Source organism: Larus michahellis, chromosome Z (genome assembly GCF_964199755.1).
Source record: "Larus michahellis chromosome Z, bLarMic1.1, whole genome shotgun sequence".
Lineage (NCBI taxonomy): Eukaryota > Metazoa > Chordata > Aves > Charadriiformes > Laridae > Larus > Larus michahellis.
The window spans coordinates 4,178,339-4,189,929 of NC_133930.1; the positions used below are offsets into that span (position 1 = coordinate 4,178,339).

Sequence of the window (11,591 nt, forward strand, 5' to 3'; positions counted from 1 at the left end):
CTGTCATTAACTGGATTGGGTTCAAAATACAAACAGCTTTTCACACGCATGTGACACCTAACGATTTGGTTTGCTCCCTTTCTGTTGTGCCAGGCGCTGCACATCAAATTATTCCTCCAAAGATCTCACTACACCTGTGGTGGTGGAAAACATTACGGTGACGAACAGTAGCTCTGATAAGATTCCGACGGCGGATTTGCCTGGCCCGGTGTGTATCAGTTACGTTTCTGACAAGCGAACTGTGTCCCCGGAGTTTGCCATCGCTGAAGAGACACTTTCCATTTTTGAGTTACCGTTCTTCTCCTTTGCTGTCTCGATGACGCCCGCCGATTCAGCGCCAGAGCAGTGATGGCCCACAGCTTCTTCCACCACCAGCTTTCTTCTGGAGAGAAGAGCGGGTGAAGGACTCAGGGGTGTAGGCTGGCGAGCTGACGGACTGACAGGACGCACTTCATTTTCTCCACCGTAGCTTTGGACTGTGAACTCGTACCACGCCAGTATTAGAAAATGCAGGAAAACAGGGGGTCTTTTTGTGGAAGTGGAGAAAAAGCGTAGCTCTATCTACCTTAGCTCTGTGATGTGTTAAAAATTTACCGTAGAGACATACATCTTCCCATATTACCTCTTTCTGTGGGATGAGTCATGGGGAAAAAATGCAGGGGGGAAGGATTTCTCGTAATTTTTACCAAGATTTCCCAGTCCCTCTGACTCACACATGAATCCCACACGTTATGCTTACACCTAACCTTTAGCACATGGTTTCCTACAAGCTGTACGACTCTGTGGCTATGCTCATGTTATTGAACAGACTGCAATCTCTGAAGTCACCAGGGTTGTGATTTTTTGTTTTTATCTGCCCACTTTTACAGCCTGAGGGAAGCCACCATCTATTAATCTTTAAACTGAGTGCTGCAACCCATGACCTCTGCCTCTGGCATAACACCAGCTTGCTAAGGAACGAGCCTGGCTCTTCTCCCCATTCGGATGGCAGTTCCAGGGGACAGATTAGTCTGAGATCTGGCACGGAGAGGGATAGGTGCGAGCCTAGTCCAACTTCATGCCTTTTGCTGCTAAGAACACCGTGAGAGCTGCGGGGTGTATAATTTTCCATTTATCGTAGCAACTTTCTTGGCCTACCTCCTGCATGATGAGGTTGTTCAGCCTGGAGAAGGCTCCGGGGAGACCTTCCAGCCCCTTCCAGTCCCTCAAGGGGCTCCAGGAAAGCTGGGGAGGGACTCTGGATCAGGGAGGGGAGCCATGGGATGAGGGGGAATGGTTTTAAACTGAAGGAGGGGAGATGTAGATGAGATCTGAGGAAGAAATTCTTTGGTGAGAGGGTGGTGAGCCCCTGGCCCAGGTTGCCCAGAGAAGCTGTGGCTGCCCCATCCCTGGAGGGGTTCAAGGCCAGGTTGGCCGGGGCTTGGAGCAACCTGGTGTGGTGGGAGGTGTCCCTGCCCAGGGCAGGGGGTTGGAACTAGATGACCTTCAAGGTCCCTTCCGACCCAAACCATCTATGATTCCCATAGAAATAGATGGAAAGTCAAAAGCAGCAGGAGGAAGGCCCTTTGACGAGCGAGTATTCTTCTGAAAGGGGTCTGGCATGGTCCGTTCCTCCTTTGTGCTCACAGGTCACAGAGCACTGAAAGTATCTGAAGGATTGTTAAGGCACTTCGGAGTTGCCAACAGGTTGTAAGGGTTGTTGGCGTCAGTGACTGTGCCTTAGCTTTAGCTTAGCTAACCTCGGTGGAAGTAATGCTCTCGGGACTCGTATTTTCAAACAGGTGACTTAATGGCCCCCAAATGTATGAACAAGAAGGCTACAGCCTATGAATTTCCTCCTCTTCCAGGCTTAGATGGGGCCACCGTTCACTGGGGAAGCTGTTGATGGAGAATCTGGCCCCAGCGGGACGCACTGTGACACCGACAGGCTTGTGTAAGCTCCCAAACATGATGCTCAGCAAATCAGAGACGTAGGGCCTGCACGGATCCACGCAGGCGTTCAGCATTTCAGAGACCTGAGTGAAAATCTGTATGCTGTGCTGCAGAGGTGGTCGGAGTTTGGTCACCATTACACCACCTCTGTATTTGTCCCAAAAGGGCAGTTTGAGTAATTTGTCTATTAGCAGAGATGGAAACCAGACCTGATTCTGAAGCTGAAGGGACACGTCAGCCATCCCTGGCGGAGGCTCGGCCACAACAGGATCCTTTGATGTTAGCCGTATTCCCGCTCCAAATATTGCTCCTGACACCATTTTCCATGGTCCGATGGAAACACATTTGCACATCCATGGTGGCAAACACCAGCTCCTTGCCTGTAAGAGCCTGTGCCATTTTGGTCTCCCTCTTTCCATTCCTCTATTTAGTGAGCTGCTCCTGCCTGTCCACCGCCCGTAACACCAGCCTCAGGCACCTCTTTGCTCTCCTTAATACCCCGGCTCTTTCTTCATGCCGCTCGCTGCACAGAGATAAAATCCCCTCCCTCCTTGTCAAAATTCATGGAGCTGTTTCCTCATCCTGCTCTAAATCCCTCCTTAAGACCCGCTGCTGCCTCGACGCCTGCAAATCCTGCCCCTCTGTCAGCCACAGGGCAGGGCTAAGCAGAGATTTCCAATACTCTGACAAAATCGATTTGTTCTTTTGCTGCCCTGTTCCCTGTGTTGGCCTGCTTTTGATATCCACTGTCTTCCAGCTGAGACATGGACTGGAAAAATCCCTGAAAAATATCTATATGGTACCGAGCGTAACAGGCTTTGGTTCCAGATTGGTGTATTCCAGCAGGAACGCAGCGCAGGCCGTGACTGGGATGAGGATGCCAATAATCACAGTACAATATAATGTAACATAGTGTAATCCTGTACTATTGGTAATAACAAGATGAAGAGCAGCGTGTGCGCGCACATGCTAGACAACAAATGACATTTAAAGGCTGTTAGGGTTATACAGCCAAGCACGATGAACTTAGGAAATAGCATCAATAAATTTAGGTGTAAATTCAGAATTTCCTATTTGTTTTTTCTTTGTTCTTCCATCTACTTTTGTGTATGAAGCCATATTAACGTCCTCTCAAGGTACAACTCTTAGGAAAGCTGGCAGGCTGGGGTTTTGGAGGGGACGGCCATTCGCTTTCCAAATCAGCCAGGGCAGAGATGATGCTACGCAGCACATTTACAGTCACGGACAAGACAAAGATCTTTCCTGTACGTAGCTGCTGAAGGGTAAGAACCAGATAGAGATTCTTTCAAATGTACAAAATGTTACTGCATTCCCACCTTTGGTGGTTAAAAGAAACAACTGCACATTAAAGCAGCTGAATATTCAGTTTGTGCTTCCAAGAGATGCGTCGTTAACCTTTGCAGCAGTTTGACGGTGCAATAGGTGTGATGACTGAAGGATGACAAAGGCTTTAGTTTAGCTGCGAAATGTAGCTACGGGATTTATTTACAGCAGATAACTGAGCCACGGAACCTACGTTTTTCACACACACAGAATTTTTCAGTTAATGGAGCGACTCACCGTAGAGGTTGGTACGTGGCAGGCAGGTGTAAGGACTCAGCTCCTTGATGCAATACCCTGGTCCACGTAGCGCAGAGGTTTGTGTCCGTTTAGAGCCCCGTTAAGGTAAAACCGCAAGGCAGCAAGCTTGCTTCTGGAGTCTGACAGCGAATATTTAAAGTTTGCTCATCTTCAGCTTATAAGGTATTCCCAGGCCTACGGGCAAGTATCAAAAGGAGGAAATTGTCAAAGCTAGTTCAGAAAATAAACTCAGGAGCTGGTGGCAAGTGAGGCGAAGGACGTAGGGATTGAAGTCGTGAGAAGACTTCCTTTGACCTGGCGTTTGCTCGCCAGGAATAAACTAACCTCATCCTGAAAACTTGCATGCAACAGGCTCGAGCCTCGTTAATGGCAGAGGACAGTTGGGCCCACAGAGCTGTGCTCTGTCTGACGATATTGAACGACAAACGGAGAAGCAAAAATAATACCCAGGTCTTCACAATACTTCACCAGCCCGAAGTTTAATCCTTTGACATCTGTAAGGCGGTTTAAAGCTCTCCTTTATGGTGATCGACTGCGCTCTGCAGATGACGCCACGGGAATTTACTGCAACGAAATGTAACACCTTAATGAAGAAAAAAAAATAAATTGCTTTCCTTCTAATGCAAGTGATTTTGGTTTTCCCTTCGACCACGTAACACGATGATTCAGAGAGAAGACTCATGTGGTTGTTCAGTTGCCGTGATGGATTTTGCAAAGGGGAAAATCACATCAAGTTTATGTAAGCTCGATAGCAGCTGCTCTTTGGAAATACATCTTAATTATGGGTAAAAATACTAGGCCATAACTTGTATACTTATTTTAAAAACCTCATTATTTTTTTTTTCAGTGCCATAATTCGAAACATTAGCTCTTCACTGAGGTTAGTATTTATTTATAGGTTGGATACCGTAAGGAGGTAGCCCAGGAAATGCTACTTGATGATGGTGGTTATTAGACGTGCCCGTTAGTGACCCCTCATATTTATCTGTATTTAATTATAGAATTACTGCCGTAAGGCCCTAAGTTATGTCTGAGAACAAAAGGCAGTTCCATTTGTGAGACCATTATCTGCCAGCACTCACAACTTCTTAAAAAATAGTGATGGCCTTGGGATGAAATCTTTTCAAGCCAGATACTGAATTTCTCTCTGTGCGTGGAGTTTGGTAAAAATCAAGATCAGGCTTTTTTATTATTTATAGACACACGGAAAAAGATGGTTTGAATGATTAAAGAAAGCTTTTTTGCAAACTTTGGGGGCTTCTAGGTAACTAGAAGTGGCTCCATTTTAAGATGTTAAACTGGTAGTTTTGAGGAGGTTTGAGGTGACACACAATTAAAAAATCTGGATGAGAAATAAAGAATTTATGTTGGAATTCCTGAGCTTGCAAGTGTGTGTTCACATGTGCCACTACACCTGCGTAGTGCCCCAGACTGCTGACATACGTGAAGCCAAGCGTACGCATAAGGGTTTGTAGACTCAGAGGCAACATTTGTAAATATTTTGAGCTTTCTTACAAAAAAAACCTTCAGCGTATGTTTAAATAATACTGATTTCTCTGGAAGGGCAATAGATGTTCCCTGAACTGAGACTGTACTCCTTTTCAAGACCGCAATGACTAATATTTTTGACCAGATGACAAAACACTGATGAATCTGTTTGATTTTTGTCCTCCATTCAATCTCCCTTAATTAATATTAGTAATTTGGAGGGTAAGTTAGTAACAAAATACACTAGGGCTCTGAGGTCGGGGTGCTCTTCTCCATCATACGGTCCTGACGCTCGATTCGCTGCTGAAGTTTCAGATCGTTTTGTGCTCGCTGGTGAGCGGATCTTAACCCAGAGCTGAAGCATGGAGATATATATTAAAATAATAGTAATACTGTTGGTCACTGGCTGCTCCCAGTGGCTCAGCTGCCACCCTCGTACCAACAGAGGTTGCCAGCTTCACGTGGGAGCAGTTCCCCCAAAATACAAATCCTGTCATTTTAAAAACTTAAAAAAATAACCGTGTCATTTTAGATGTTTCAAAGAACGAAATTTTGCAGAAGTTAGCACTTCAGAATTGCAAAATGATCCAAAACCGACTGCACAGAACACTCAAAACTGTACTCTGTCATTTTTGCCTGACTTTCCGGAAAGAGTTTATCGGTTGCATAAGGCAGACGCGCAGTAACAAGACGCACGCAGGAATCTCTTATCACAGAACCACAGAATTGTCTGAGTTGGAAGGGACCTTTCAGATCATTGAGTCCAACCATCAACCTGACACTGACAAAGCCACCGCTAAACCATGTCCCTCAGCACCGCGTCTACCTGGCTTTTAAATCCCTCCAGGGATGGTGACTCCACCACTGCCCTGGGCAGCCTGTTCCAATGCTTGACAACCCTTTCGGTGAAGAAATTTTTCCTAATATCCCATCTAAACCTCCCCTGGTGCAACCTGAGGCCATTTCCTTGCGTCCTATTGCCTGTCACTGGGGAGAAGAGACCGGCAATAAACGACGATAGCGGTAACGCGATGATAATGTTGATAAACGGTGACTACTCAGCTCCTATCTGTGGCAGGGCAAGGAATCGGGATGGGGTCTCTCCAGTCCACCACGTGAAGCACAAAGTTATCGTTTCTATGGCGGCGAATGAGCCTAAAAACCACCGAATCGCGGAGATTGGGGATCCGAGAGCGAGGGGGGGCGGGGGCTTGGGAAGGGGGCGGGGCGTTGGGCGGAGCCCAACGCCCCGCCCCCTTCCCAAGCCCCCGCCCCCCCCCCGGTCCCGCCCCGCCACGTCCCGCACGGTCGCCGGTTCCCGCCCCGTCGGCGCATCACGGCGGCGGCGGGGGCCATGGCGTTCACCCTCTACTCCCTGCTGCAGGCCGCGCTTCTCGTCGTTAACGCCGTCGCCGTGTTGCATGAGGAACGGTTCCTCCGACACGGTGAGTCGCCGACCCATCCGGGGGAAAAACCGGCATAGGCCCGGCCGCCGTGGAGCGTCCCTCCCACCACCCCCCCCCGCCACCGCTACCGCCACACACATACACAGCCCCGGGCCCTGTGAGGCCTCCTGAGGGGAGAAACCCCCCCGGGAGGTACCGACCGGCTCTCGGTGGGCTCCGGGGGGGCTGGCAGAGGGCTCGGAGGCCGCTCCGGGCCCATCGGGCTCGGCTTCCCCGCCCCCCCGGTTCTCCCCGCAGCCTTCCCTTACCGGGTATCTCTCTGCCAGGAATGGCTCCGGGGCTTCGGGCTTGAGGTTGGATCTTCTGCCTGTGCGGTTGAGATGACTCCTGCCATATCTTTGTGTCTTTTTTTTTTTTTTTCCTTTGCATTTTTCCCATTTGTGCATGTTCCAACCCGAACTATTCCATGATGATGGTGTCATACCCCGAGGTGGGTTCTGTCATCTCCTCGTGCCTTTTTTTTTTTTTGGGTGGGATGATGGCGCTTCTGGGTCTTGGCAGCTCCGCGGTACCGAAGACCCCCAAGGTTGGACATCCTCGTGCCTCAAAAGATGGCAAAACGCTGCAAAACACAGAAAAACCACTGACACAAAGATCTGCAAAACACAGAAAAAAATAACCAATGAGCCAAGGTTTCCCAATTCCCCGATCCAGAGTGTCCTGACTTCTCCAAGTCAGCTTGGATTTTTGGCCGGAGCGCAGACAGTGATCCCATTTTCCCGTTCTCCTGTAAGATTCGCTGGGGGGGGATCTGCTGGGTGTGGGTTTGGGGTCTTTTTTTCACATTCCTGAGCAGCAGCTCAAGGAGAAGGCAGACGTGGGGACTGGGGAGTCGAGACACTTGTTGCTCCCAGGTGACTGGGGAAGAGCTCTGAGCTCATCCGAGTGGGAGGAGCGGCTTAGGAGGGAGAGGATGCCCTGGCTGCTGTTCTATCTTCTGGGAAAGGATAGGGAACGGATTGATTTTTTTTTTTTTAATGTCGGCAGGTGTTTTTTTGAAGCGCAAATAAGCTCATTTATTTCTCTGGTAAGGGTTTCTTTTACAGAAACATCGATGTGTCATTACCGTTGCATTCGTTAAAAAGGTTGAACAGTTTTCAGTTTTAAAACCTGATCTGGAAATAAAGCAAATTACCGTTTGTTTTTCTAATGTTGGTGATAACCGTATTCAAAATAGCTCACTCATTGATATCACTGATAGCATTTCTTGTATGATTTGGGGTTTTTTTTTCCTAACACATCTGTTTGGTTTTGCGTGACACAGTGGGCTGGGGGAGCGATCAAGGAATTGGAGGATTTGGAGAGGAACCAGGAATTAAAGCACAGCTAACGAACCTCATTCGATCTGTACGAACTGTAATGAGAGGTAAGGTGACCACCTTCTGTTTAAACAATATTGCCTGTAAAGTTTTGTTTCTGTGCTTTAATGAAGTTACATCGGAATTTTGACTATTTTCTTTTACCGAAGAGCTGCTATTTCACAGAATCACAGAACGGTTTGGGTTGGAAGGGACCTTAAAGATGATCTGCTTCTTACCCCCCTGCCCTGGGCAGGGACACCTCCCACCAGCCCAGGTTGCTCCAGGCCCCGTCTAACCTGGCCTTGAACCCCTCCAGGGATGGGGCAGCCACAGCTTCTCTGGGAAATCCATGCCAGGGGCTCACCACCCTCACACCAAAGAATTTCTTCCCAATATCTCACCTAAATCTCCCCTCTTCCAGTTTAAAACCATTCCCCTCGTCCCATGGCTCCCCTCCCTGCTCCAGAGTCCTTCCCCAGCTTTCCTGGAGCCCCTTGAGGGCCTGGAAGGGGCTGGAAGGTCTCCGCGAAGCCTTCTCTTCTCCAGGCTGAACCCCCCAGCTCTCTCAGCCTGTCCTCCCAGCAGAGGGGCTCCAGCCCTCCCAGCATCTCCGGGGCCTCCTCTGGCCCTGCTCCAACAGCTCCGTGTCCTTCTGCTGTTAGTGCCCCAGAGCTGGAGGCAGCGCTGCAGGGGGGTCTCCCCCAAGCAGAGCAGAGGGGCAGAATCCCCCCCCCCCTCGCCCTGCTGCCCACGCTGCTGGGGATGCAGCCCAGGCTGCGGGGGGTTTCTGGGCTGCCAGCGCACATTGCTGGAGCATGTTGAGCTTCTCCACCAACACCCCCAAGTCCTTCTCCTCAGGGCTGCTCTCCATCCATTCTCTGCCCAGCCTGGATTTGTGCCTGGGATTGCTGTGACCCAGGTGCAGGAGCTTGCACTTAGCCTGGTTGAACTTCATGAGATTGGCACAGGCGAAATTTCTGCTCGTCATTTCCAACCTGTCCTTCCTTCGGGTTCCTCCCTCCACACGCGTGGGCTCTGCAGAGGAGGTCGCAGGTCCCAGCTAAGGTGCCCTGAGTTTGATAAAGCGTAAAACATTCCCTGACGCTGACTCCGGTTTGTGATGCTGCCTCTGCGTCTTGTCTTTCCTCGGAGGAAAGCTTGGTGATCAACCAGAGCGTGCAATTAGCTTCGCCTTGGCTAAATGCAATTTTACGTGAAGTACCTGGGGAGGGAGATGTAATTCCTGTGATTCCTAAAGGTAAGCCTTAAAGGATGGGGGGGAAAAAATAGACTTCTAATTTGTAAGCGACTTTACATTTTTTTACTATAAAGCACAGCAAAAGTTCCTTTTATAGGTGATGACAAACAGGAGTTAAATCTTAACCTGTCTTGCTCACCACAGAGTAAAAACTGATACATTTCTTCTAAATAGCAGCAAAGAAAACTGACTTTGAGATGGTTTTGTTTCATTTGGAGGAAGGATTGTTTGGCTCAAAGTTAAAACATGACGGGCTGTCTACAAGTATTTATGCTGTTGCTTCCTAATTTTTAGTATCCTAGGCTTTGATCCTGGCTCCTTCCACTAATCCTGATTTTTTGCATTGGAAAATTCAGTGTATTTTTAAAGTTTTGACTGGTTTTGCTCCTTAAAAGGTAGTCTCCCAAGATAATAAGTTCTGTCACTTTGTGATGTGCAGAAGAAAATGTTCACAACTGCTCTCCTTTTATTTTATTTTTTTTTCCTGCAGTGCCATTAATAGCAGTGAACTCCGTTACAATCGTTCTCCTCCTGTTGTTTGGTTGAAGATACCCGTTGAAAATCTTTTTGGACGCCCAAAGAAGCAAGTCGCTAATCACCACTGCTCTGAGTTTTCTGGGATCCAGCACGGTTTAGCTGTCAATTTGACCTTCAGCTTAAAATAATAAAGACACTCTTTCTATTTATCCTCTTTCCAAATGTTCGCGTGCAGTTTCATTAAACAAGATACGGGGATCAATGCGACAACGCTGCAAATACCTTGGACTATGACAAGTTCTGTTGCCACCTGTGAATGGCATTGACTGTTCCGAGCGCGCGTCGTAACACGTTGCGACGACTGTCGATAGGATGCGGTTTTCAAACGTCTCGTTACTCAGGGATGAATCTCCTTCAGTACGCTTCTCTATTTTTAAATTAAGAAAAACAGTAGCGTTTGGTTTTGTTTTTTTTATTTCACTGACTACACAGTACTATTTAAGAGAATACGAATTGGCAAACGTGATGTAAATTATTGAAGTTCAGTTGTGATACTGAGGGAGACAAAATTAACTGGGTAAAATCCTGATTCAGTTCACTTTGGAAGTCAAATTTTCCCGCTTTGATTGAGAACAGGATTTTCCTCTTGTCCTTCGATATTGACTTTTCAAATCCAAGAATGTTTCGTGCTGATGGTGAAGTAGGTTGAAAATAGGTGCAATTGCTATGCAAAAATCTTAAAAAAGCTGTAGCTAAAGCTGGGCAACTCTGTGTTAATTTAGGCTAGCAGGTGATATTAGTGATTAGCATTTGTTACTGTGCTGTCCGGGGTTATTGTACTCTTTAAAATGTGTGTTAAACTTCTGCGTGGTGGATTAGTGTGGTGGAAGCGGGGAACCGTTTGTATTCCGAGCTTCTTGGGGAAATGTGGGAGGGGAACACTGTGCCCTTTTTCAAATGCAATCCTTTGTTAAAAACCAGCGAATTTGCAGCCTCTTCTGTTCTCTCCTGCTTCATCCCCTGCCCTCCATCTTCCTTTGTAAAATTAACAACTTACTGAAACCGAAGCTATGGGTATGACCTTGCCGTTCTGTGGCAGAGATGATTGCTAATTGCTCTGGTACAGATCTGGCCCCAATTAAGGCTGCTGGGTTAGGTCCGATGTTGTGTAGCAAGTCTGGATTGAAGAAGGCTGATTCTCATGTACCTTTTTACAAGAGTATAGAAGTCTTATGTCTGCTCCCCTGTAAAAGCGTTGTAGATTATTTTTAAAGAAGGGAAGGCCAAAAGAAACCTGGCAGTTTGGTTATTTTAAAACAGCTTCGTTTATCATCCCTTCTTCCGACGTCTTGGTGACTTAAAGCGTACGCTGTTGTATACAAAGATAAATCTGTAAAATGTGTAAATGAATTTAATCATCACCGATTGCGGGGTTTTGCAGCGTAGAGTATATCCAAGAGGAGGGGTTTATGTTGTTTCTTTTTTCTTTTTTTTTTAGTGAAAACTTGTAAATAAATTCTGAATTTCTAAGTTAAGCACTCTTTTTCATAACTCGCTCTATATCCACGTACAGTGGGTGTATCTCAAAACTCAGCCTCATCCTGCTCCAGATACCAGAGTTACTGTTCTTACATGAAATACTTTTTTCTCTTCCCTGTACCGTCTCTTCGCGATGAAGCTGTATTTTGGTTTATGGAGCGAACCTAATGAGCCGTGGTAACACTGGCCACGGGCAGGATAGGATCGTGCGAGGCTTTAAATTCTAGGGTACGTAGATCTATTAGAAAGTATTTCTTTATAATAATCTTTGTGTAATTCAGAGGCGATGAGGGTACGGTCTGGATCAGTTATTTTCAGATATCTGTTGTTCATGGAAAGCGGACAGTAGGTATGTGGAAGAGATAAAACACGGAAGGTACGCAGGCCTTCTTGTATTTTTGCCAAAATTTTACAAAAAAAGCAGTGGTAAATGTTTCCATTGCATCGGAGTACTGAATGGTTTGAAGCACAGCTTGCGTATCATCTGCCACGACTGTTAAAACATTAGTTCTTACTCAAATAAAAGCC

At 47.2% G+C, this 11,591-nt stretch overlaps 1 protein-coding gene across 2 annotated transcripts; it reads left to right on the forward strand.

The window, feature by feature from the left end:
• Positions 1-6,306: 6,306 nt before the first annotated feature.
• IER3IP1 (immediate early response 3 interacting protein 1) lies at positions 6,307-11,059 on the forward strand. Of its 2 annotated transcripts, XR_012585025.1 has the most exons (4): positions 6,310-6,467; positions 7,753-7,854; positions 8,648-9,047; positions 9,538-9,740. XR_012585025.1 is itself a non-coding variant. In XM_074571141.1 (3 exons), exons 1-3 carry the CDS (start codon positions 6,377-6,379, stop codon positions 9,591-9,593), a joined length of 249 nt encoding a protein of 82 aa, XP_074427242.1. In that variant the 5' UTR covers positions 6,307-6,376; the 3' UTR covers positions 9,594-11,059. The 2 variants fall into 2 exon arrangements, 1 of the variants encoding a protein (XP_074427242.1); XM_074571141.1 differs by lacking the exon at positions 8,648-9,047 and having other exon boundaries at positions 6,307-6,467; positions 9,538-11,059.
• The last annotated feature ends 532 nt before the right edge of the window (positions 11,060-11,591 follow it).